General features: G+C 37.8%; 1 protein-coding gene across 9 annotated transcripts in view; it reads left to right on the plus strand.

The window, feature by feature from the left end:
- Positions 1-11,248, plus strand: part of CSRNP3 (cysteine and serine rich nuclear protein 3) — a 203,176-nt gene extending 191,928 nt beyond the window's left edge. For all 9 annotated transcript variants that reach the window (XM_032286595.1, XM_032286600.1, XM_032286596.1 and 6 more), the window contains one exon: positions 588-11,248. In XM_032286595.1, coding sequence (XP_032142486.1) covers positions 588-1,640 — 1,053 coding nt within the window. In that variant the 3' untranslated portion in view covers positions 1,641-11,248. The remainder of the gene's footprint in view (positions 1-587) is intronic.
- The last annotated feature ends 13,161 nt before the right edge of the window (positions 11,249-24,409 follow it).

The following is a 24,409-nucleotide window of genomic DNA, read 5'->3' on the forward strand; positions in this document are numbered from 1 at the left end:
AACAATGAGGAGGTAAGCAAATGAGAGCAAATTGTGATGGTGTTTGATGCTAAGTGGTGTAAGTCTATTTTATAACAAGCAAAGAGAAAGCAACTTTATAATAAGCAAAAGGAAAAGTTAACATGGGGCATATGATATAAGTTAGATTAATGGTATATGGAAAGGAGTGCAGTAAGTGTGTTTGTTTAAAATCAGGCACATGAACTGGGATGCGGCAGAAGAAAGGGAACTTGGGGAAAAGACAAAAGCACTGGAAAAATGGGAGCAAAATTAAAGAAGTGGAGGGATGGGAAAGTGGAAAATAGATAAAAAAGGAAAGAAAGCCATGGAGTGGGTCAGTGAACTGAAAATACATACTTATAACCATAACCCATTTTTATTTTAATATAGGTATAAAAAGCAGTTAACTCTTATGTTTTAAGCCCTCACTTTCCCCTTTTCATTCCTATTTGAAGTTTGGTTGTCATTTGCTCTGGCATACATGGCATTAAGTGGATTACTTAATTCAAAGAAGTTACTAAAAGGTTCTCGGTTTTTATTTGGTTTGTAATAGTTCCACAGCGCTAATCTGTGTTCTTCCTTCCAAGGTGGATCGTATGTCTTTCCCATGTGGCTGCACTAAAGAAGGATGTAGTAACACAGCAGGTAGAATTGAATTTAATCCTATCCGTGTTCGGACTCACTTTTTGCACACAATAATGAAACTTGAACTGGAAAAAAACCGAGAGCAGCAAATCCCCACACTGAATGGCTGCCACAGTGAGATAAGTGCTCATAGTAGTTCCATGGGCCCTGTCGCTCACTCCGTAGAATATTCGATTGCAGACAGTTTTGAGATTGAAACTGAACCCCAGGCTGCAGTGCTGCACCTGCAGTCGGCTGAAGAATTAGATTGCCAAGGAGAAGAGGAGGAAGAAGAGGAGGATGGGAGCAGCTTTTGCAGCGGAGTCACAGATTCTAGCACACAAAGCTTGGCACCTAGTGAGTCAGATGAGGAGGAGGAGGAAGAAGAAGAGGAAGAGGAGGAGGAGGATGACGATGATGACAAAGGAGACAGCTTTGTGGAAGGTTTGGGCACCCATGCGGAAGTTGTTCCTCTTCCTTCAGTTCTTTGTTATTCTGATGGCACCGCCGTTCATGAAAGCCATGCAAAGAATGCTTCTTTTTATGCCAACTCTTCAACTCTGTATTACCAAATAGATAGCCACATTCCAGGAACTCCAAATCAGATCTCTGAGAACTATTCTGAAAGAGACACTGTCAAAAATGGTACCCTTTCGCTGGTGCCTTACACCATGACCCCGGAGCAATTTGTGGACTACGCCCGACAAGCAGAAGAGGCCTATGGTGCCTCCCACTACCCAGCTGCCAACCCCTCTGTAATCGTTTGCTGCTCCTCTTCCGAAAATGATAACAGTGTGCCCTGCAATAGTTTATATCCTGAACACAGGTCCAGTCACCCTCAAGTGGAATTTCACTCATACTTGAAAGGCCCCTCCCAGGAAGGGTTTGTCTCTACATTGAATGGTGACAGTCACATTTCAGAGCATCCTGCTGAAACTTCTTTGAGCCTTGCAGAAAAGAGCATATTGCACGAAGAGTGCATCAAGTCACCCGTGGTTGAGACAGTCCCTGTTTAGTAGCTTAAATTATTCTAGGACCAACTCTTCTCCTATTTAAGGCACTGTATTTAATTGGATTTCCTGGGCTCATCATTGTTTAAACTGAAGACCAAGAAAACTTGGACGGTGTTTAATCTTCCAGACTGTATTTTGTTTTTTCCTTTCTAGCCACGTGACTGTGGCATTGCACAAATACAGTCTCTGTAGGGATTTTAAAAGATTTCAGACTGTTTTGATAGAAAATGCTAAATTTTAAAAATGCATATCTCACAGTTGCCTACCTGTCAAACTGTGTGAAACCTGCCAAGCTGTGTAGATCAGAGCTCCAAATTTTGGATTATCGGGCCTGTGCAAGTTTGTTAACTAAGGCTGGGAAATAATAAGATTTAGAGTCCTAATTTTCGATATATCTGAAGATAATGGTGACTTTTTATTGTAAAAGTAATTATTGTAAGAAAAAGATATAATTGTTCAATGTGTATTTTATTTATGGTAGTTTAGAAGTCACGTTTTGATGAAAATGAACAGCCGCATGTTCATTCCAGCTGAAGATACATAGCTCGTTCCACAGAGCATGCCCACATGGATTGCATCTGGAACCCATTCACATTTTTATGATCATGACTGATCAGATTTGCAAAATTCTGAAGGGTGAAATAGGCCTATTTTTGCTATTTTGGGCAAATAAATGATTCTATATGTGCAGGTCCTTAACACAGTTTTCTCTAAAGTTAAGAGTTAGGACAATCCTCTGGGGAGAGGCTAGTTCACTGCCCTCCCTCAGCTGACTCCAGAGATGGAGGTAGAAGGAATTGCCTTTCTTTTTTAAACAGCATCATCTTGGTTCTTAGCTTGGACAGCACCTTTAAGCTCTACCCCCTGCATCAAAATGCACTTTAGTGCCCCTTCACGGTACCTCGTGTGGGGTGGGGACTGAGAACTTTTTGAGATGAAAAAATTAAAAAAAAATTTTTTTTAAAGATCTTAACTATAAGATTCATATAGTTAATATAGAGGAATCATCCAATGATACTTATGAAGGGAAAATGACCTATTTTCCTTCGCCACTCTGAGGACCTAACTCAGTAAATGCAGAGGAGGCTGAGGAAACATGGAAGAGACACGACCTCAGCAACCAGCCTTTTCTCCAGCGTGGTCAATTCATCTCTACAAAATCAGTGTATAATGAGATTTCCACTTAGTGACTAGCTGATTGAAGGGGAGGGCCTCTACCCAAATACTCAACTAGGCCTTTCTTTTCTGAAGCATTTCAATTTGTCTTGCCTGGGACAACTAGCAGAACAGTCCAGAATTCATTGCATACTTTCTAATTACCTCACATTCTCTTATTAAAGAGAACAGATAGAAATAAAACATGCACTCCCCACCTTTAGATAACCTGCACTTGGTTCGTCGGAGGACTTCTAGGATCCCGTTTTCCTGTAAATTAATTTAGGTAACTAAATAGTGTATTCTACCTTTTTTTTTCCCAATGCAATATGACTATGCTAAACCTGTTTCACATTTTTGACCTTCTATTGTTATATCACTTCACATGTTTTATAACTATTTGAAATGCGGAACATGCCTTGCTATTCAGTGACTGCATCGCTACTTATTTTTTATGTCTTTTAGACTTGGGTGTTTAGAATTATGGATATAAATATATTGTAGATCTCAATTTCTTAAAATAATATTTTATTTAATTGAATTTAAAAATGGTTGATCTAGAGAAAGTCCTCCAATGGAAAAGTTTCTACTAAAATTTGTTTTGGGGAAAAAAATGTTTACTTGGCAGCTCTTCCACTGTGCAGTTGATTTCTGCTCCGTCTCTCCTCTTCCCCTCCATTGGGCCAAATTTATAACCATTAATATTAACATTAAAAGAGCTTTGGGTTTGTCTTTATGTAGGTTGCAGTAATGAGGTCAGGGTTGTTCCTTTTGAATGGTTGGCCCTTTGAGCTAATCAGATTGGGGATTTGTTGAAATCTCAAATATATATATATATATATATATATATATATCCCATGTTGTCTGCAAAGTGACAGTTTTTAGTGCTTAATCTCCAAATTTTCCCCCTACTGATACAATCTAAAGAGCACAGGCTCAAAGAGAAAATGACAAGAGGCTATTGTTCCTTCATTCAAGCACATGAAAGGATCATGTGTACTGTATTTGCTGGATCATTACAAGCTCTTGAAGGATCTGCTTGTGAAGTACTCTGAGGTTATTCTTGGAACACAGAGTGTGGGAGAGTGGGGAAGAGCCAGCTCCAGCCTGAGCAAAGCTGAAGGGTAGAATGACAGTCCAGTTTCTGAAAAGAGAGATATTTTAATTTCAGTTCAGCTTTATTTTCCTAAGATGATATAAAGCCTATTTTTTTTTGTAATTTTTGGCTAGATCTTTGTTTTCTACCTTTGTTTTCAAAAGGTTGCTTAAGAAAACAGTTTTTTCCCCCATCCATTCACTGCCCTACTGAGAAGACTTAACCTTCCAATCATGACCAGCTTCCATTCCAACTTTTCATACACCTGACTAACTTGTACACATCTCCCACAAATCACATACACGAGATACCTACTAAAACTTTCCCATAAACCTAACACATACACAGGCATACACATATAAAATACACTCATATCACACGCTTAGAGAATGACAGATTTCAGGCAATGGCCAGTAGTAAGTATTGAGTTTCTCTGACCTCAGAATCTGGTTGGGCTTTATGATCTAAAAACTGTGGTTTAGAAAAGAGGATAATTGGTAAAGCTATAATTTCAAAATACCAGGTCAAAGTTGCAAACACACTAATGATGGAATCATTTCATTATTAGTTTCTTTCCCAGAAAAGCTGAGAGAGCACACTGTTCCATCTGACTTTTTTTTTTTTCCATTAATAGCCCTTCTATTCAGCAAAGAACTGCCCACATGCCAGGAAAGTGCTACAGTCCTTCTAAGCATTTAAAAATGGGGATCAAGCTAGATGCAGCCAGTTGGAATACTTAAGATCTTTATGCCAAGACACAATAACCTGACCTGCAGCTGTTGTATTGACCCCATAGTATATCTAGCCAAACTGTAGTCTTTTGGACACACAACTTTTTGGTCATTCACTATAACTTGCAAAGCTTCATGCTCCAGTCCTGGCTGTTCTAGTACCAGTCCTATACCTTTAAATGGGGCTTAATTCCCAGCTATAATCCTGGCCAGATTGATTTCAAAGTCAAGTGGTTGAAGCAGCTTGCATCTCCTTTGTCATTCCCAATTTCCTTTGGGAGAAAGAAGTCAATGAAAGAGATTTACTTAAATTTTCCCCCTTATCTCTTGATCATTAATTATTAAGACATGGGTAAAATTCATTTATCTCATGTCTTTTGGTTGATTGAATAATATAGTTACTTTTTGAAGGCCCATAATTTCTTTGTGATAAAACCATTTTTCCCAATGTGACAGTCATATATAAAATGTGAAACTAATGTTTCTTAGAATGATTAAAATCTTCACAATTATATATGGCCCTGCAATACTCCCTTAGTCCCTCCCCCCACACACAAAGAAACTATGAGTTGCAAAAACACTAATTACAAATTAAGAAGCAAAGAGATTATGTTAAGTGGCTATGTTCTTTAAATTTTTACAATGTAATAGATGACTTCTAGGCAAAATTTTGGTATGATTACCATTAAACAGGAAAACATGCCATGCTTTACTTTCTATAAGTTGCTAATCACTGTTTCTTTGATTTCAATGTTTGATATTGTTGCAGAAGTTTATAAATCTTTGGTCTTTATATTTAAAATTTATTAACTATCAATTCTTCCTTCTAACAAATATGTACTGAACACCTGCTGTGTTAGAACAATTGTCTTGGGTAGTAAAAAGAGGGGAACACTACAAATTCTAAGGGATAATATTAATGAAGGGTGGCATGAAATAATCAAGCCTTCTCAAATCCTCTTAATATGTGATTTTATCAAGGGATATTAGAAAAACTGACATCAGTTCTTGTCTAATTATATGTGCGCTGAAACTAAAAGATACTTCTTTTTCCCAAATTAATGGAACTCACTGGATCTTCCTTCATCTCTCTCCCTCCACCTGAAATTTATGAATTAAATCTGGACTCAGCTAGTACTGAATCAAATGAAAAAGAAATTTTTGATTAATTGCTTTTTCAATGTTAGAACTATATAAGTGATGCTAAATTTATACCAGCAGACTCCTATCAGACATTTTCAAGGAGGGTTTGACTCATGCATAACCCAGGAAACATTTCAGGACACTTTTAAGACAACAGTGTGGAAAATAATCACTCTTACTTCTATTTATAAAAAGCCTATCAGAATAGCAAAATTCTGTTCCAAGTTCCAAAGACATCACCTTGCAGCAGGTGGAAAACAGAGAGGTCGTTACACTCTGTCACTTTCAGCTGGAGTTACAAACCATCAAATTAATAAGTGGAAAATTTATATTCTCAGAAGCCAACAGGAGACTGCCTTTTTAGAAGGTGTTGAGAAGCCTTCTCTTTCTCAAAAATGTAACTTAATATTTCTTTTTAAAATGGCATCTGCTCCTTATTCTCTTGAAGACAGTTTGCAGTGCCAGTATAGCCAGCATATTAAACACCAAGATTAAATGGTAAGCACCTTTGTGCTTTCAAAGACAAGACTTGTCTGTAATTTTAATTGGAACTGTTGGTTGTATTCTTACCACAACCAAACCCAAAGTTTAAAGCCTGATCACTCTTATGTCTAATATGAATTTGCAACTTCTGATTGCATTACTTTTTCTGAAATCTGCTAACTAGTGCTGGAATAACAAAAATGCCTAAGCCAAAATGCCATAGCTTTGCACCAATAGCACAGATGTTTTCTGCAGTATTAAGGAATTTAGGTGACTTAATTGAATATCAGCAATTTAAATACCCACCAGAATTATGGAAGTATCAGAGTGGAAGTGAGGATGGAATAATGCTTAATAAGTGGTGATGTCTATTAGGAATTATAAAAAATGTTCAATAGAGCTAAGCTAGATTTTATTATGCTGTAAAGACTAGAGTTACAAATGGCAGACCTAAACCTAGAAGGAGCAGTTACAATGTAGACACCTTTTCAGCCCAGTTGGTGCTCACATCTGCTGACCAACATTCATATCGATTACATTTTTACTGTCTATAAGTCATTTGATGCTTTAGAATAATAAAAACACACACCTACAGCATTCGAAATGAACTATTTTGTTAAAAAAAAAACACATTTTATGTTAAAATAACTGATCGATGACTTTCATGATTGTAAAAAGTAAAAAGTACAGACATTTAAAAAAGCTCTTCTTTAACATTTTACCTACTAAATCTAGATATTCAATGTGACTCCTTAAAACAGTCACTTCTAAATTTTACTTCAACTCCTTTCTTGTTTTTTTCAAACTAGATCATGAAACCTTCTTCCTAAACAATGTAGGGTTTTTTTTTTTATTATTATTTTTTTGCCAGAAATTCAAGCTCAAACATTCGATATGACCTGTGTTTTACCTGGTGATCAGTTCTGGGACTAGTCTAAGTCTGTACTGTCTTGGCATACCTCAGGTTTCCTATCCTGAGAGTGGTAATGCCAATAGAATGATGGGAAGCAGGAGAGTGAATCTGACTGGATTCAATGCCAAAACCAATATGTTTCAGTTCACTTTTCTATGTAGATTTTAAAATATTACATCTAGCCTAGAATTTTAGTATATACACATACTTGTTGTATCTGTGAGTAATGAGGTCATTTCCAAGATATAAGTCACACTGGTGACTACGTTCTTTTACTTGTGATAAATATATCACTATACAGGATAATTGCTTTTATAAATTTGATCCTTTGCTTTGGCTTATAATTCAAGAAATGTCAACTTCACTGTGTCATCTTATATCATCCCTCATAAAAGTTTCTGGCAGGACTAAAGTTTCAAAGGAATATGATAGAATTTATTTTAGACAATATTTGTATTCAGCATGCTAACAATGTAATTCCTTTCTTTGCATTACTCATTACCATGGCGATAGTTAAATTCATTCATTCATTAACTCATTTTAGTGAAATCTGAGGCCATTTAAACATTTTTAAGATAATGTATATTGATTAGAAAGAGTTAGGAGAGAAATTTATGGTAGAAATTAGCCTTGCCATTGTCTAAGTTAATTTATGTGACCTGATTGAACAGTTTTAGTTGTAACTTTGGAATAGCTTCTTTGTTGAGTATCTCTTTCTTTCTCTTTCAGTTTTCTACCAATATTTTTATCTGTCTTGGAATTATCTTAAAATGTATTTATTAATGAGTATCTAGAAGCAGGTTGACTTAGAAGATGTCTCTTTCAAATTTATCTAGGTACTTGTGATATATATAAATGTTAACTTCACTGTGATACAAGGGTCACAATGTCACAAAGCGATACAAATATCAACTTCACTTGTGATACAAGTACCTAGATAAATTTGGCAGCAGGCATCAAGTCCTACTGCCACACTGGATAAGACCACTATCCACCACCCTCCTTGTCAGGGTCATGGCTTCCTAATAATGGTTTTGCTGTGGTATCTATATAGGGTACCTATGGAAAAGGAGTTTGAAATTTCTACCTTTGTCGTACATTGTATACAATTTTCTTTTGCTCCTCCTTTTTATGTGGTCACCAAAAAAAGCTTTTTTCCTTAGCCATTAAGCTGCCCCTCTTTAAAACAAATTTAAAGATCTATATATATTTTAACAACTTTATTTAATATAAAAGAGAAGAAAAAATAAAATCCAAATCTGAATTACCCTAAAGTGGAAAAACCGAAATATCTAACCTAGGAACTTGCTGCCTGGTTTAGTGTTGATCCTTGAGTTATTTAATGGTATCCAAATGATATCTGAAGATGACTGATTTTAAGATGTAATAGTTGGCAAAGCTATTTCATTTATATCTCAGTAAAATAGAACCCACTGCCGTGGATTACCACCTGAATCCTGATTCATTAAGCACTAGTCATGCCAAATGGGGATCTCAGAATAGTTTAATTGTTTCAAAGATACTCACAATGGCCAACTGTGTGTGAATAATGGAAAGTTTCAGATTCTTCTGTATTCTTCAAATGTTACAGTCCTGAGACTAGAAGGGATCTCCAGAGGTCATATGGCTCATCGATCTACCACCAGGGAGGACTGTCACTCAGGCATGCCCAACAGGATAGATGGCCATCTATTCTTAACATCTCTAGGGAAGGCACTTTCCTTGGCAACACAATTCAGCTCTCTTAGGTTTTCTCACAATAAGAAAATATCTTGGCCAGTCTTTGAGGGCTAGGCACCTGGCAACAGTTGTGGTGATTTGGGCCATTGTACTAGGGGACTCAAGGGAAGCTGGGTTTCCCTCTACATTTGATAATTATTACTTCACTAAGTGATCATTTCATACGTCTCCCAATAAATCAGATTTTTAGAGAAAGACATGGATACAGAGACAATGCTCAGTAACATAACCAGCTTTTGACAAATATGGCCTTACTGGGTTTTCATTTTTGTTGCTGTTGTTTGTTTTTGTGATTGCTCTTATGTCAGTAGGTAATGTCAGGAAAAGTGACTGACTGTTTCAGATCCCCAGTGACAAACATCAGAACTAGGATCAAGTGACTTGACTTTTAACCTGTTATATTTTCTGAGAAGTTACAATTACAAAAAGTAAGCATTTTCTACATTCTTACTTTTAAGTATGTACCTTCTCATTAATCTTTCCTTGGCCTAAAATGACAAATAAGAATCCAAAGTTTTCCACTCCTCCTGGGGGAGATAGGAGTAGTTGTGAAGAGTCTGTTGGAATAAAATATCTCCAGAGATTTACCCAGCCACCATTTGATCCCAGCCTTTGTCCCTGTGTTATTTAAACAATGGCTGCTTGCTTTCTCAGGGATCAGGAAAATGATTTAAAAATTTGTCTTCTTGACAAGGCCTGAAAATGAAGGGAAGAGTCCTGGAGAATGGTGATTTTTCTGGTTACATCACTTGACTCAAGCGCTCCCTGCAGCTTTCAGAACCTTTTCTGTTTGCTCAGAGTTGATACCCAACTCAGAACTCTCCAGAAGATGAGGAGCACCCCTGAAATCAATGTTTTGTTTCTCCATGGGATATTTTTCAGTCTTGGTACAGCTGCATATCTCCCCATCTCGGACGCTCTTGTGAAACGACAGCCACTTCAGTGTGGTTACTCCCCGCAGATAACATTAGGGGAAAATGATCCTTTTTATTAAAAAAAAAAAAAAGGTAAACCCTATCGAATGATCATGTAAAGAATGTTGAATAAAATTTGGCCCATGTTTTAATTGACTCTAGGCACCTCTATGGGAATAAGTCTGAGGCATAGTTTGTGAAACATGTTTCAAAAGTGTTTGATGTATAATAAATGCTAGACATTTACAGTACAGAAATAGTTTAAAAAAAAAGTAAACTTGTAGATTACAGCTCTGTTCCTAAGAACCTCAGCCTTTATTGTGTCTTAGTAAAGTTAATCTGCTTTATTTTTAGTTTATTGAATTTCTGGTGTAATAGCCTCTTAAGATAGAACTATTAATACATATGTACTGGTTAATGCCTGTTTATGCAGAAAATGGCACTTTGTTCTTTCAGTGTGTTTCCTTCCGTGTCACAGGGTATATCAATTTGATAGATCATTTGACATTTGTCAAAAATACATTTTTCCCATTTACAGAATATGTACAATTGGTTGCATAGACATATGTCACTTTTTGCAGTGTCTATCTTGATCATAGTTTTTTAGACATCAACTGTGTCTCACTTTCCAACTGCCATAGAAATTTGGTACATTTGCAAATTCTGGTGGAATCTAGTGAGCTGAATGTACTGGTAGATCAAATGATCCAAAGGACTTGGGTGTTATCTTTCAGTCTGTGTTGAACCATTCAGACATTGGGAATGGTCCTTACACAAGGGAAGTCTTTTGAGAATGTCTGTTTTACTTTTTATTTGTTTGTTGCTGGAAAAAAAAAAAAGGCAACTTTAAAAACTCAGAAAAGCCACTGAACTGTATTTTCTGATGTTACAATTAGTTTTATCTTTCAACTGATTCTTATTGTTACTTTTACTCAGTATCAACAGTACTTCAATAGATGTTTATTAGATATGTTAAATCTAATGAATTAAAAAGGTCAAAAGGGAAGAAAATCAACTCCAATCCACACATACAGTCATGTTACACTAAGATGTCATGTTGTATGTCGCACAGTTTCTAGACTGATTTCTCTTGTGTATAAGTTATAACATCAAAAATGCCAAAGGGTATATAAAATAAGCTACAGTAATATTCAACAGAACTTATCCTGGACCTTATGTTGTAATAATTTATTCATATTAGCTGTAGTCTTCTGTATTTATATTTTCAGTATTTATTATGAATGACATGGAAATTTGTGTATTTATTGTGGCTTTTTATTGCAGTGTGTATATATATATAACAAATAAGCATTTTTAAGTCTTATCCTTAAGTTTCTTTTATTAGTGGCACTTGTATTATGCTGTACTTTTTATTATATATTGTACAATATCTTGTCATTTGTTTGCAGCAGAGTAAAACCGGTTTCTAAGTTGTATCTACTGTTGCATTTCTGTTGCGTGTTGTGTGAAATGTTTGTTCTTACATCCTGAGATGCAATCCCTGAGATGCTGTCCCAGCATACACAAGAATACCCCTCCCCCTCTGTGTAACAGATAACATTCTTGAAAAGTTGTATGTGAAGCCAGTTCCTGTGAAATGGTTCATTACATTGTAATTTCAAAGATGTGTTAACTTTATTAGGATTTGTCCATAAGTAAAGATGCTTATAAGCACTTTACTTTCTCAGCTATTCAACCTTTTCATAAGTGATGATGTGCAAGCAAACACAAGAGCCAGAGGGAAACTCTCTATGTAAATGAAATCTGGAGGATATTTTTACAAGGACAAATCCAATCTCTCGTAAGTAGCATCCTCTCTTTTAACTGCTTAGTAGTATTTTTGTTTTGCTTTGCTTAAAGCATAATCTGCATGATTTGGTGGTTAGAATATATGTGTACGCTTAGGTACATATATATGACCATCTGCTTAAAGCTACTGGCTTCAGGTAACTAAAACTTAACTTTTAATGGCAGTAGGATGAAGGAAAAAAAACTGCATTATTTTTAATCTCCTATCATAGGCAAGATACTTTCTTCCAACAATTTGTTTTATATTTGGAGACTGGATCTGTATTTTTAAAAGCAAATGACAGTATATGATTGTGTGATTATTGTAAAACTCAAATTTGAACATGTTGTTCACTTAATTATAAATAATTTGTGGTGTTCCCTCCTCCCTGCCAACAAAACAAAATTCAAACTCCTTGGAATGTCTCACAGGTTGCCTGGGATCTGGGTACAAGCTCTCTCTTCACTTTGCATGTCTTCCCACAAGAGCAGTTCCTTAGATTTCACTTGCTGCTCCTTTTTTTCCCTGCTTCTGTTTAGCTTGTCTCTTCTGCCAAGAATATACACCCTCTAAACCTATCGTGACGGCACAATTCTAATGACCGTCTATTTATTTTTCAAAAGAAAACTCAAATATTCCTTTCTTTATGTTGCCCTTCCAATATTACTGAAAATCGATTACCTGCTGTTTTATGCCCAAAGCAGACATGTATAAGAGCCCATTCAAGTCTCATTGCACTCACTTATTTATGCATCTACTCTCCCTCAGTGCTTCCTGAGAACAGAAAACACTTCTTACTCTCTGTCTTCTCAGCATTTAGCTTAGTGTTTAAAACATGGGAGATGCTTAAAATACATTTACTGATGTATGCAAAATGCAAAAATGAGTGATGCAAAGTCCACTCCTGTACAGGAGTTCAGATGAGGGAAAGATGGCTGGCTGAAATGGTGGAAAAGGTGTCAGATTCAGAGACAGGGAGAATGTCAGCTATCAGGGGCACCCCATAGTCCACATTATGCAACAATTTGAGGAAAGACCGATGAGGACCAAGTCACTTCTCTGTGAGGGGAAGAAGGACCTGGTTAAGAACAGATAATTTACTGTCAGGGACAAATGATGAAGCAGGTGAGGAGAGTGCATTTAGATAGTGCAAAGTTTTAAAGAACAACCCAAGGAATCTGGCTTATATCCTTGGGGAAATAAGGAAATCCTGAAGATTTTCGAAAAGGAAGATCAATCAAATAAGAGTGATTTGTGGTGTGGGGTATCAGGGTAGCTGCCATGCACAGACAGTTTGGGAGGATGGAAATACCAAAGTAAAAATCTTTCCAGTCACTGTTGCAGTCACTACTCATTAAAAAAAAAAATAGTGGAGAACTACTCTGATTTAGGATACTGTACAAGAATGTGCTACAATGATGAGGTAGTAGGGAAAAGACAGGCCGGGTCCCTCTAGACAAGCAAGTAAAAAGATGTGGCTAATTATAGCAGGGAAAAAGCCAGCTATTTGAAAGTCCATTAAGATGTGAGAAATTAAACGTAACAAAAAAAAATATGAGCTTAGGTGGAATATGGGAAAGGACATAAGAAGATAGACATCATCAACAGAAATTAGAATCTTATAAGGAAGAAGAGATGTGTTCATTTTGGACAGCTTGAAATGATGCTGGGATACTCAGTGAAAATAACAAATAGACAGAAGGAAATGTAAGTGTAGAGCTTAGTCAAAGGTGTAAGATTTGGAGCGAATGGGGATTTAAAGTGGAGAATATATATAGAAGGAACTAAACAGTAGAGAGCACTGAAGCTTTACAAAAGCTGGTGTTTCAGGTTGTGCTCACCATAAGCACACAACTGAGATGGAGTTTAGCATGCAGGATTTTTATGAGGAATCAATTCCTGTGAGAGCTGTGGGAGAAAGCAGATTAGGAAAAGACAGATATCAGGCTGTGATCCAGACCAACCCAACCCCACCGGTGTGCTCTGGAGGATAAGGGATCCTCTGAGTCGTCCTCTCGCGGACTGAAATGGCTGGGCCTTTGTAGCCAAACCACAATCAGTCTCTGAATGCTGTCCACCTCAGAAAGGGAGTGCTCTCAGATGAGTTGGCACCCTGCAGTGAGGAAAAAGCCTGAACAGAGCTGAAAGCTGGACGGTGTTTTTTCTGACATCGCTCCTAGGACCCGGGACAAGACCTTCTTTAAGGCAAATTTTTAAAGGTAAAACAGCTCCGTGTCTTCCACATCCACCCCTCATGTCCTCAGATTCATGTCATCACTTAAATTTCGGGGAACACCTCCTTCAGGATTCTAGTGGGCCTCTCTCCCTGGGAAAAACTTAAAGAAGCAAGGTTAGTAGAATAAATGACTCTTCTGCCACCCTGGCTGGTCCTAAATCCACAACTAAAACTGACCATCTCCCTCTCTCACTATTAATTCTACATTCTTCTCAGCTTCAGCAAACACAGTTGCTAGTTTCAATGGCTTACTTGATGGTATGACCCAGAGCCAAAAGGCACCTAAGTGAATATTACTTCCTGCTCCTCTTATGTAATAGTAGGCCCATCTCTTCCTCAGGATCTAGGTCAAATACCGCTTTCAAGATGAAGTATTTTTTCTCCTTGCCTAAAACCTCTAAGATGTAGCAATAGCTTAAGTCCGATGAAACTCTTTAGTCCCCTGATAGAAATGTACCCACTTCGAGGACTAGGACCTTTAACCCTGCAAAGACATGTAACCTATAGAGTTATGGACTAGGAAGCACAATTTTCTCCAATGTGTCATGTTAAGTGGGGCCATTCCTACTTCCACCTGATGGAGTTTGGACCCATGTGTATTTCCTATGGAGGACATATTATTATATAAAGGTTTTTGATTCAATGTATATACTGGATCCTAGAGGATAATAACCAATTCTTGCAGAACATCATCTCCAAACTTGCACTTCAACTGCACCTCCTACAGGCCAGTCAACAATCTGTTAGGCCAGGAGTTCTGAAGTCTGTGATATGATCAGTGTGCCCGCTGCCACACCTTCTTGAATGTAAATTAGTTCACCTGCTCTGATATAGTGTTATGTGGGATCCCATGTGAGTAGATCAAATATATTGTAAGTCCTTGAATAATGGTGTTAGCCAAGGCCCTGTAGGTAACAAAGGCAAACTTATACTTGGAATATAGGTCTATTTTTATTTAAAACAAACAACAAATAGAAACACAAAAAAATCTCTGGTCCTTCTAAGATGGAAGGGGCTCAATGTAATCAATCTGCCAACAAGTGACTGGTTAGGCTCCAGAAGAATAGTGCCATATGGAGGGCCCAGCATCAGTCTCTGTTGCTGGCAGACTGTACATTTGGCAGCAGCGGGAGATTTATCATTCTTGGTAAGTGGCAGGCCACGCTCATGGACACAAGTAGAGCTTTCGTGGCTGCCACTGCCACCCAATCCATGTTCCTATCACGGCAGCCCTGGAGTAGCCAATGACTGAGGCTGGCTGCTTGCTGCCAACTGGCCAAGTTATTCTGTCTATGTGAATACTGTCAAAAACAAATATAACGGGAGCCACAAATGTGAGCTGCACATGTAATTTTAAGTCTTCTCATAGTCACCTTAAAAAGAGTTTAAAAAGATAAAATTAATATTTTATTTAACCTAGTATATAAAAAAATTTAAACATGTAATCAATATAAAAATTATTAGTAATACTTTACATTCTTTTTGGAAGACTAAGTCTTTGAAATCCAGTGTGTACTTTGCAATTAGAGCACATTTCAGTTTGGAGTCGCCATATCTGGCTTGTGGATACAATATTGGACAACACAGGTCCACACCGTTGTTTAGTGCATCTTCTGTGGTGGGTGCTCTCTAGTTAACAGGTGTTAACATGTGACACAAAGATCTTTGCGCTTTGTGTCCACTCTCACATGTCATTCACATGCTTATGCTCCAAGCTTCCTTTTCCCCAATCTTCTAATATCTCTGCTTTCAGCATCCTGAGCCAGGCCATTCACTTCTACCCATCAGTCCATATATATTCTGACAGAGCTCCTACTTATTAATCCACACAAAAAGAATAACCAGGTGGACCTTAAAGCTCAGCCTATTTTAAGAATTTTTCTCTAGCCCCATGAGCTACTCCTGAGCAAGGCTGCAGTGTAGCTGCCATGCATTTTTGGCTTATACGACATCCACCTACCAAACCAGCTCATCTATAAACTAAATCTGAAGGCTTTTTCCTCCTCCAGCAGTGAACCATGTGGCATTCTCCATATGGAGTGAGAACTGAGCTGAGGAAGAGGTTCAAGTACAACAGTGGCAAATGACATGGAAGAAGGGACTGTCTTGTCATGTAGCTTTTTTGTGTCTTTCAGTCATATTTATGCTCAATCCAAGTTTTCTACTTCTAGAATCCATCTCTTACAATAAAGCACTGCTAGCCTTGCCTTAAGATATGGGGTTCCACAGGTGCAGTGCCTCGGTGTCCCATAGCAGGGACTTAATCTCTTTGAGGCTTCAGCAATCTATCAGGAGTTGTTTCTCAAAAGGTGTACAGATTACTGCTACAAATGGCAAAGCTTTAATCCCAGATCCTACATTGGGATTCTACCACTGGCACCTGACATGATCTCCACACAGCATCCACACAGCTGCTACCGCCAATACCATGGTGTCTGCTGGATCACATGACCCAAGCAACAGGGCTTGGTGGACTGCAACCAATACCTCCTACAGAGATTTTTCCTGCTGTATGTCTCACTCAAAGCTGGCAGCTTTTCACATTGCCCGACATACAGGTCAGAGCGGTATTCCTGAATAAGAAATATGTTGTCACCTCAAGAACCTAAAGAGGCTTACCAAGTGTTTTGCTTCTCCTTTCATGGTGGGAGTTGCAGCATGTAATAACGTATCTTTACTATGAAAGAGACATCCTGAACTCCCCACATGACAGAATCCCTAAAGATTACATTAGTGTGGCAGGCTCCTAACTCTTCGAAGGGTTTCTCTCTCATCCTCCGTTGTGCATGCATTTCACCAATGCCACCAGCACGCTGACAACTTATTGCTCATCTGGCCTAATAAGCATAATATCATAAAGAAGTGGTATTCTGTTGAAAATCTGGAGAGTTGAGATCTCTTTCTGCTATATTATGACAGAGTACAAAACTAAATATATATTGCTGCCCATTCCATGCGCATGCAAATAATTTCTGATCCTCTTTTTCTAATTGGAATGGAAAAAAACACATTTGCCATTCACATGACCTCATCCATGTGACTGAGGTTGGTTAACCCACTCTAGCAAAGATGCTACATCTGACACAGCAACTGCAATTAAGGCTACCACTTGACTGAATTTGTGATAATCTACTCTCATTTTCCAGTTTCCATCTGTGCTCTACAAGAGCAAGTTATGGCATTAAGATTATTTAAGTAGGGATATGAGAGCAACTACCACCCCTATATCTTTTAGGTTCCTGAAGATACTAATAATTTCCATTATTCCCCTTGGGATACAACTTACATTTTATTTACTACCTTGATTTGGGTCAGAAATACAGTTTCAGAAACTTCCACTTGGCTCTCCCCACTTCTATAGCCTCTGTCCCACTCACCATAGGTTCAACGTTGGCATTGCATGTATTCCAAACATGTTCACTTAAATTATGTACTTGGAATCAGGGAAAATGACCACTGCGTGGGTCCTCATACCTAGAGGACTTACTGCAAGCTAGATCTCTGCCAGGATTCTGTTAATTACCTGGTTCTTACATGCTCCCACTTTAGAACAAGAGGGCCCCATGGTAAGGCTTCAGTTCTCCAGGTATTAATGTCCACTCAGACCCAGTGTCAAATGGTCCCAAAATGTTTTGAGTGTTCCCCTTTCCCTTGTACATAGTCACTGAAGTAAACAGTTGTAGGTACCTTTAAAGATGGACTGGGGGAATCATTATCACATACACATGCATTGTGTAGCTGGGTCTTTCTTCCTAGGGACCTGGCCTTTTCTTTGGTCAGTAGGTCCTGGGTCTGAAAACTAACTCAGATCTGGAAAGTGGGCAAAATACTACAACATCTTATTGAGGTGACTACCTTATTGGGTGACTACCTCACTGGGGGTGAGTTCCTTCAATAATTGGGGCTTCTAATTCTTTACCTTAATTTCTTGTGACGGTATAAAGAGAAGTATTCTTGTTGGCTGCCCATCTATTTTGTCCCTGTGGGTATAAGTTTCTGTTAACCATCTCTATAACTCTCTGTGGTCAGGACCCATTGGCTGCCACTCTGACTCTGCTGCTCATTATGATCATTGGATCCACCTGCTTTATAGCAATTACGTGGCATCTCCTGTCCTCTGTTGTTTCAGGGTCTTCTCATTTCCATTGAATTGCTTGTGCCTCAGTACCAACAGTGATGGGGTCCACATTACTAGCCAAGTGACAAATGATAAAGCCTCAAAATTTATCTTATCAATTTTGTTTTTGGACCATTCTGGTACAAAATTTCAGATTGGGCTTTTAAAGACTCTGAAATGGAGTTGTACTTGCAAGATATTTATTAAGTTTCAACAGCTGTGGAAGCCAAGAGGAGGAAACAATTGAACAGAGAGACAAGTTGAATTATGAAGCAGGCCTGACAGAGCCCCACCACAACCTTCAGAGAATTCCAGAGCCACATGGCCTTTTGGAATTGTCCCCTAGTAAGCCAAATTTTTCAGATTTTTATAGCTCTTCCATGATCAATCATGGGATGTGGACAGCGAAGGAAGGTTGTGCTTTCGAGCAAGGCATCACTCTGCAGCTGAGGTCATCTCTGAAAAAGAAGTAACAGCCCTGAAAGAAAGCTGAGTGGTGTATCTCCATATCCATCACAATCAGATTTGGGATTCAAAAGAAGGAAATAAAGACATGATTTTGTAACCAAGAGAATCCAGCAGAGGAGTTAAGAGAGAAATGGAGAGTCTTGAGTTTACTTTTTAAAAGGGAACATGTATATTTACCAGGACAGGAATTGTCCTTCATGAAAATCAGATCACACATGGAGTACCAAGTTCCATTATGGCTACTGCAGTTTAAAAGGAATATCCATGTACTGAAATGTGTTCAGAGGAGAATTATCAGAATATTAAAGGAGCTAAAAAACACAACAAAGGGCTAGTTAAAAGAACTAATGTTTACACTGCATCAAAGTTTTCTTTAGACATCTAAAGAAACTTGAAATTATTCCCTGTGCAATCAAGAGACAAAGGTCTGGAAAAACAGAAGTTAGAAGTCTAGGAAGACAGAATATAGGGAGGATAATTTTAATAATTAAAACCAGATTAAAAAGTACTGTAGGAATAAGTTAGCCAGATGAAGGGGAAAAGAGGCATTTTGGATCAAACAGCCACCCTATAGGCAACCATGGAAAGTTCAGATTGGCCAAATACAAGATCGTAGAGACTGGCCAGAAAGGAAAATGACTATGACGTCCATGCCAGATTATCAAGGTCCTTGAATCTCACACTTAGGACTTTGGATACTATGCAGTGAAGTAGTGCCTGGCTTGGCACTTCAAAAGGTGAAACTGACAGCAAGGAAGAGAATGGATTAGGTGAGGGGTATGAGATAGAAAGCAGGTAAACCAATTAAGAGTAGCTGTGTCCCATAGAATTCATGTCTGTCTTTCTGCTCATTGTATTTGCAGTACCTGACATTGTACCTTCATACAAAAGGTATGTACCTCAATAAATATGAAATAGATGAATATTCAAGGAAAGTACCAATGGTTGTCTAAACTAAGACAAGGGCCATGGGAATACAGAGGGTCGACATTCAAAAGATCTGTAGAAGGTTGAATGGAAGTTAAAGGAGAAGGAGAAGCCAAGGATAATAGATTTATTCATTTGTTTCTAATGGCATATCTGCTGTGGACCTGAAATATTGAAGGAATAGTGGTTGGTGGACAGGTGAAGGGAAGGAAAAAAAGATTGCTAAAGGTCCTGTTAATCGTCTATGATTAGGCTCTATCTGTTGTTGAAATTTCTCAACAAAATCTCTACAAATGTGCTTTCTCATAGATGTTTTCTATGCACAAGTTCCCTGTGATTACCAGCACCCTGTCAGTATAGAACAGCCTGTTTCTTTGCTTTTCTCTGGTAAAGCAAAGCAGCAAGCCAATTACTGAGATCATTCAGATGAAAATTTTACTTTTGCCTGAATTAGCCAGAGAATTGAAGCATAAATGGACCTTTTCACTTGACTGATTGAGATAATTGCCTCACTTTTCTAGGGGAGACCTATAGCTGGGAGGCCGTATTTGGTCACCAAAACATGTTTGTAATATACGTTATTGACTTTTCTTGAAACAACTCTGCTTGGCTAGGTGCCACACTCAAACACTTGCCCTTATCTTTTTAGGTATTTGATACAATGCAGAGAAATACCATGCCTGGGAAACTCAATGTTGAATTCTTTCATTCTTGGGCAGCCCTTAAACACATCAGCTCAGGCCTCCAGAAGAGGTAAAATGGCATCTAGGGGAGTCTGGGAGGAGGCAGGGCAGGAGGTTGGTTCAGTGGATAAGACACAAGAAGTGAGAATTAGCTCCAGGTGCATGGGAACAAATGGCTTTTCCTGAAAGAACTGGGTAGGTAGACTTGAAAGAAACATGTAATTTACATTTATTATTGGGAGGGGTGAGAGGAGTTAATAAAGAGAGCTGAGTAGGGACAGACAATTAAAGCAACAGCAGGGCTCAGATCAGAGCCTTTGGCCTGGATCCTGAGTAATAGAAGCTTTTTTCTAACAGCATGTGACATGGGAAAGAAGGCTTCTAAAGAAACAGTACAGCATCCGAGCTTTTCTGCAGCTTTTGCTATCTGGTGGCCTGCTATGACAGCCTAGGCGTGTACAGACAATGAGTGGTCAGTACTGACCTAGAAAATTTACTGAAAGCAAGATGTGTATTAGAAAAACCCGCACAAACCTCAAGTCTATGAGGAAAGGTTGTCATGTAAATGTGTCTGTAATTACTTTGTGATGGCTCCCCTTACTGGCCAACAGGCAGAATGTCCTAGATCCTGAAGAGAAGTAGGAGGAGGTAACGCTGAGGCAGCCTGGTTAATTTCTAAATTTTCTGCATTTAAAAAAATATATGTGTGTGTGTGTGTGTGTGTTGCTAAAATAAATGTTTTATTTTCTGAATATCAAATAAAAGAATAAAAATCTCAGCCATTGCATTTATAAAATCCACCAGGATTATTTAAAAATGTTTTCATGTTAATCTTCAGTAGGTGTTTAGAGTCTGTGTATGTTTTTCTGATTATAAAATATGATTGCTTTAAACTTTTTAATTTTTAAACTATTATATTACCTGTAGTTTCAAAAGCAATTTGAGGTGATGGATGAGACATACCCACACATCAGGATTGATATATTCAATCAAGCTGCATTTTGGAGAGAAATTATATGTTTGCAATAGGAGGCTATCATTGTTTAAAGCAATCTTGATTTTTTTTTGTATTGTTTCATCATTTGGAATATTGCTTTAACTGTGTCAAACTGATATACGTTAAAAGTATATCTTGTAGTATCCATAGGTCATTCAGAATCAACTATCTTGAATTAGTAAAGTTAAAATGTGTCCAAAATGATAAAAACGATCCATATATCTTCCAAACGTTTCCCCTCAATTCCTAAAGAATTATCTTAAAAACGTCAAATAATGTACTAAGCGTATATTACTCCCTTTCCCACAGGTTATGTATGTTGCTATTTATTTGAATGTATGTACTGGAATATTTTATTTTAAAGATGTTTTGTTAATATCTCTTTATAGGTGTCACAAATATTTTTATGTATATAAAAATTGGTCTAAGAAAACCAATTGAATTGCTAACATCAGACTAATTTTTTGCTTTAATATAAACCAACTGATATATCTTGTTTACAAGACAAATAATATTGGCATTAAAAAAGTCACACCATTACGTAGGTCTTTTATTTAAGCTGATCCTGCAATAGACAGGATACTCTTGAAACTAGCAGTTTACATTAAAATTATTCATTTTCTTAAGATTTTAAAAAAATTCTTTCTGTATTTTTTTCATATATGCACTGTATTAATTAGATGATCTAAATTTGTTGCTGTAGTAACAAACAGCCCCCAATCTCAATGGCTTAGAACATGGTTTCATTCAGGTCTATCTTCAGTGAATGAGGTACTCCGTCATCCTTGTTCAGGTGTTAAGACTGATGGAGCCCCCACCGTCTGCAACATTCCAGGCAGGGGGAGGAATTTGGCTTCTCATGCACTGCTTCTTAAAGGTTTCTAGCTGTAAATAACACATGCCACTTCCACTCACATTGCACTGGTCAAAATAAGTTACATGGACAGAAATAGAACTGTACTTTACTTCCTATTGTCTTAATTGATCCCAACAAAGATGCTTTATTCTTTCATAGAAAAAAAGAGGTTTGGGTCATGCCGTCCTACAGTGTGTTTGGAAGGAGAACAGAAATATTGCTGACCAGCACCAGTAACTCCCACATTCACACTAACTGAGGAACTTGATCTTAATGCAGGGAAAGGGGATAGTGCATTCACAGCTGAGACTCCAATATAGTGACAGGATGTAGCAAAATTTATATTTTGATTTCTTTTTTCACAGAAAGAGGACTAACATTATAATTGTTGGTTAGGCTTAATGTCTGAACTTCTTTCCAAGTCTTACTTTTTACTAAAATGAATTGTGCTTAAATTGAGCTCTCTGAGGATTCCACAGGGATTGATTGATTAGCCTGGTTAGGGCTCCTCAGGATGGATGTCAGGAGTGGGGCAACATCATGAAAGCAGCTGTTTTCAGGGCTCCGGCCTCAATCTTGAGCGTTGTCATGGTGACAGCTGCCCTCAGGAACCCACTGGGAGCCCAGTAGGAGCACTGGCTGCCAGAGCTTTGTATCAGTGTGCCATCCCCAGCCTTGCAGAAACAAGCATAATGAACTCTTTAGCCAGGGTGTTTCTGTCTACTAACCTAAGGGACAGTTTATTCTTGCTTGACTTGTCAACTGCCAGATGTCAGTTCAGACAAATCAACTCTATTTTCTCCTTTCTCCTGTACTCTTTCTCTCAGCTTATTTTCAAATCAAATTCCACCTCTCCCCCATTTTGTAGCTACATAATTAACAGCTATTAATAGAGCAGTTTCAATTCATAAATTTAGATATGGTAAAAAAAAAAAAATCCAAAGATTTAAAGCCCTCTAACACAGTACTGCCTAATAGAATTTTCCATGATGATGGAAATGTTTCATATCTATGCTGTTGAATTCTATTGCCACTGGACACGAGTGGCAACTCAGCATTTGAAATGTGGCCAGTGCAACTGAGTAACCAAATTCTTTAATTTATTTAATTTAAACTTATTTTAATTTTAAACAACTACATGTGGCTAGGACTAATATATTGATCAGCACGGTTCTAGAATCATATTCAAATCCAGGGAGTGCTACCAGCTTTAGCTGGCCAGGGAGGAGTCACAATTAGCAGCATTCTCTCATTCAAAGTAGCGTGTTTATTATCTGCTCTAGAACAAATTATTATTATTTTTATTGCTGTATAAGGTGTGCCTTGGCCTGCCCTAACTGGCTGTTGTAAATTTAATTATGTAGCTAAAGAGGTAGAAATGGGGGCATGATTATCTGGGCTGTTACAGGCAATAATCCTCTAGAAGCAAGACTGAAAGGGGAAAGGTGTTACTATTTCTGAATAATATATCAACCACATTACAGTGATTCTACAAAAGAACTGGATCCTAACTGGAAATCATCAATTCTAGTCCCAGATTTTATGCTAGTAAATTGAATTACTTAGGAGGGACACTCATTGGGAGGTTTTTTGTGTGCGTGATTTTTTTTTTCCTTTTTTTGCCTAAATTATTCTTCTGTATAAAAGAAAGCATAATGATATTTTCTGTGTGCTTACTAATATGACAGGGGCTTTATGTAAGTCTCATTTATTCCTTTTAAGAAATCCATAAATTAGGGATTATTATGCACATTATACAGATGAGGAAACTGAAGCTTAGCAGAGTTAAGTGACTAAGTTTCCTAGCTAATAATTGGAAGAATCAAAATTCATACTCAAGTATGTCTGTCTCCAAATCCCAATTTCTTTCTACTAAATCGCATTAGAATGTTTCTAAAAGCCCTTCCAACTCATAGTCATCACTAAGTGAGTGCCATGTAATAAATATATTGAATGAGTTTTACATACAACCCAAAGTAGGATTCTTAACTGTATTCCATTTTTTAGAACATGGTAACAACTGTAACTACTACTTATTTCCTAACCTGGAACCACTTAAGATTTCCTAATCAGTGGCTTTCACCCCTGGCTTTGCATTATAATTTTTTGGAGAGTTTTTTTAAAAATGCTAATACCAAGGATTCTTCTCAAATGACTGAAATCAGAATCTGCAGGAATGGGGCCTAGAGACAGTTTTTTCTTGGTTGTTTTTTGTGTGTTTGTTTGTTTTGGGGGGTTGGTTTGTTTGTTTTTTGGGACATGGTCTCACTCCATCACCCAGGCTGGAGTGCAGTGGCATGATCATAGCTCACTACAGCCTCAACCTGCTGGTCTCAAGCAATTCTCCCATGCCAGCCTCCCAAGTAGCTAGGACTACAGTCATGCACCACCATACTCAGCTAAGTTTTAAATTTGTTTTTGTAAAGATGGCCTCTCACTCTGCTGCTGAGGCTGGTCTCAAACTTTTGGCCTCCAGAAATCCTCCCACCTTGGCCTCCTGAAGTGCTGGAATTACAGATGCCAG

The sequence above is a fragment of the Sapajus apella genome, unplaced genomic scaffold, assembly GCF_009761245.1.
Source record: "Sapajus apella isolate SASKATOON/1434 unplaced genomic scaffold, GSC_monkey_1.0 scaffold18, whole genome shotgun sequence".
NCBI lineage: Eukaryota > Metazoa > Chordata > Mammalia > Primates > Cebidae > Sapajus > Sapajus apella.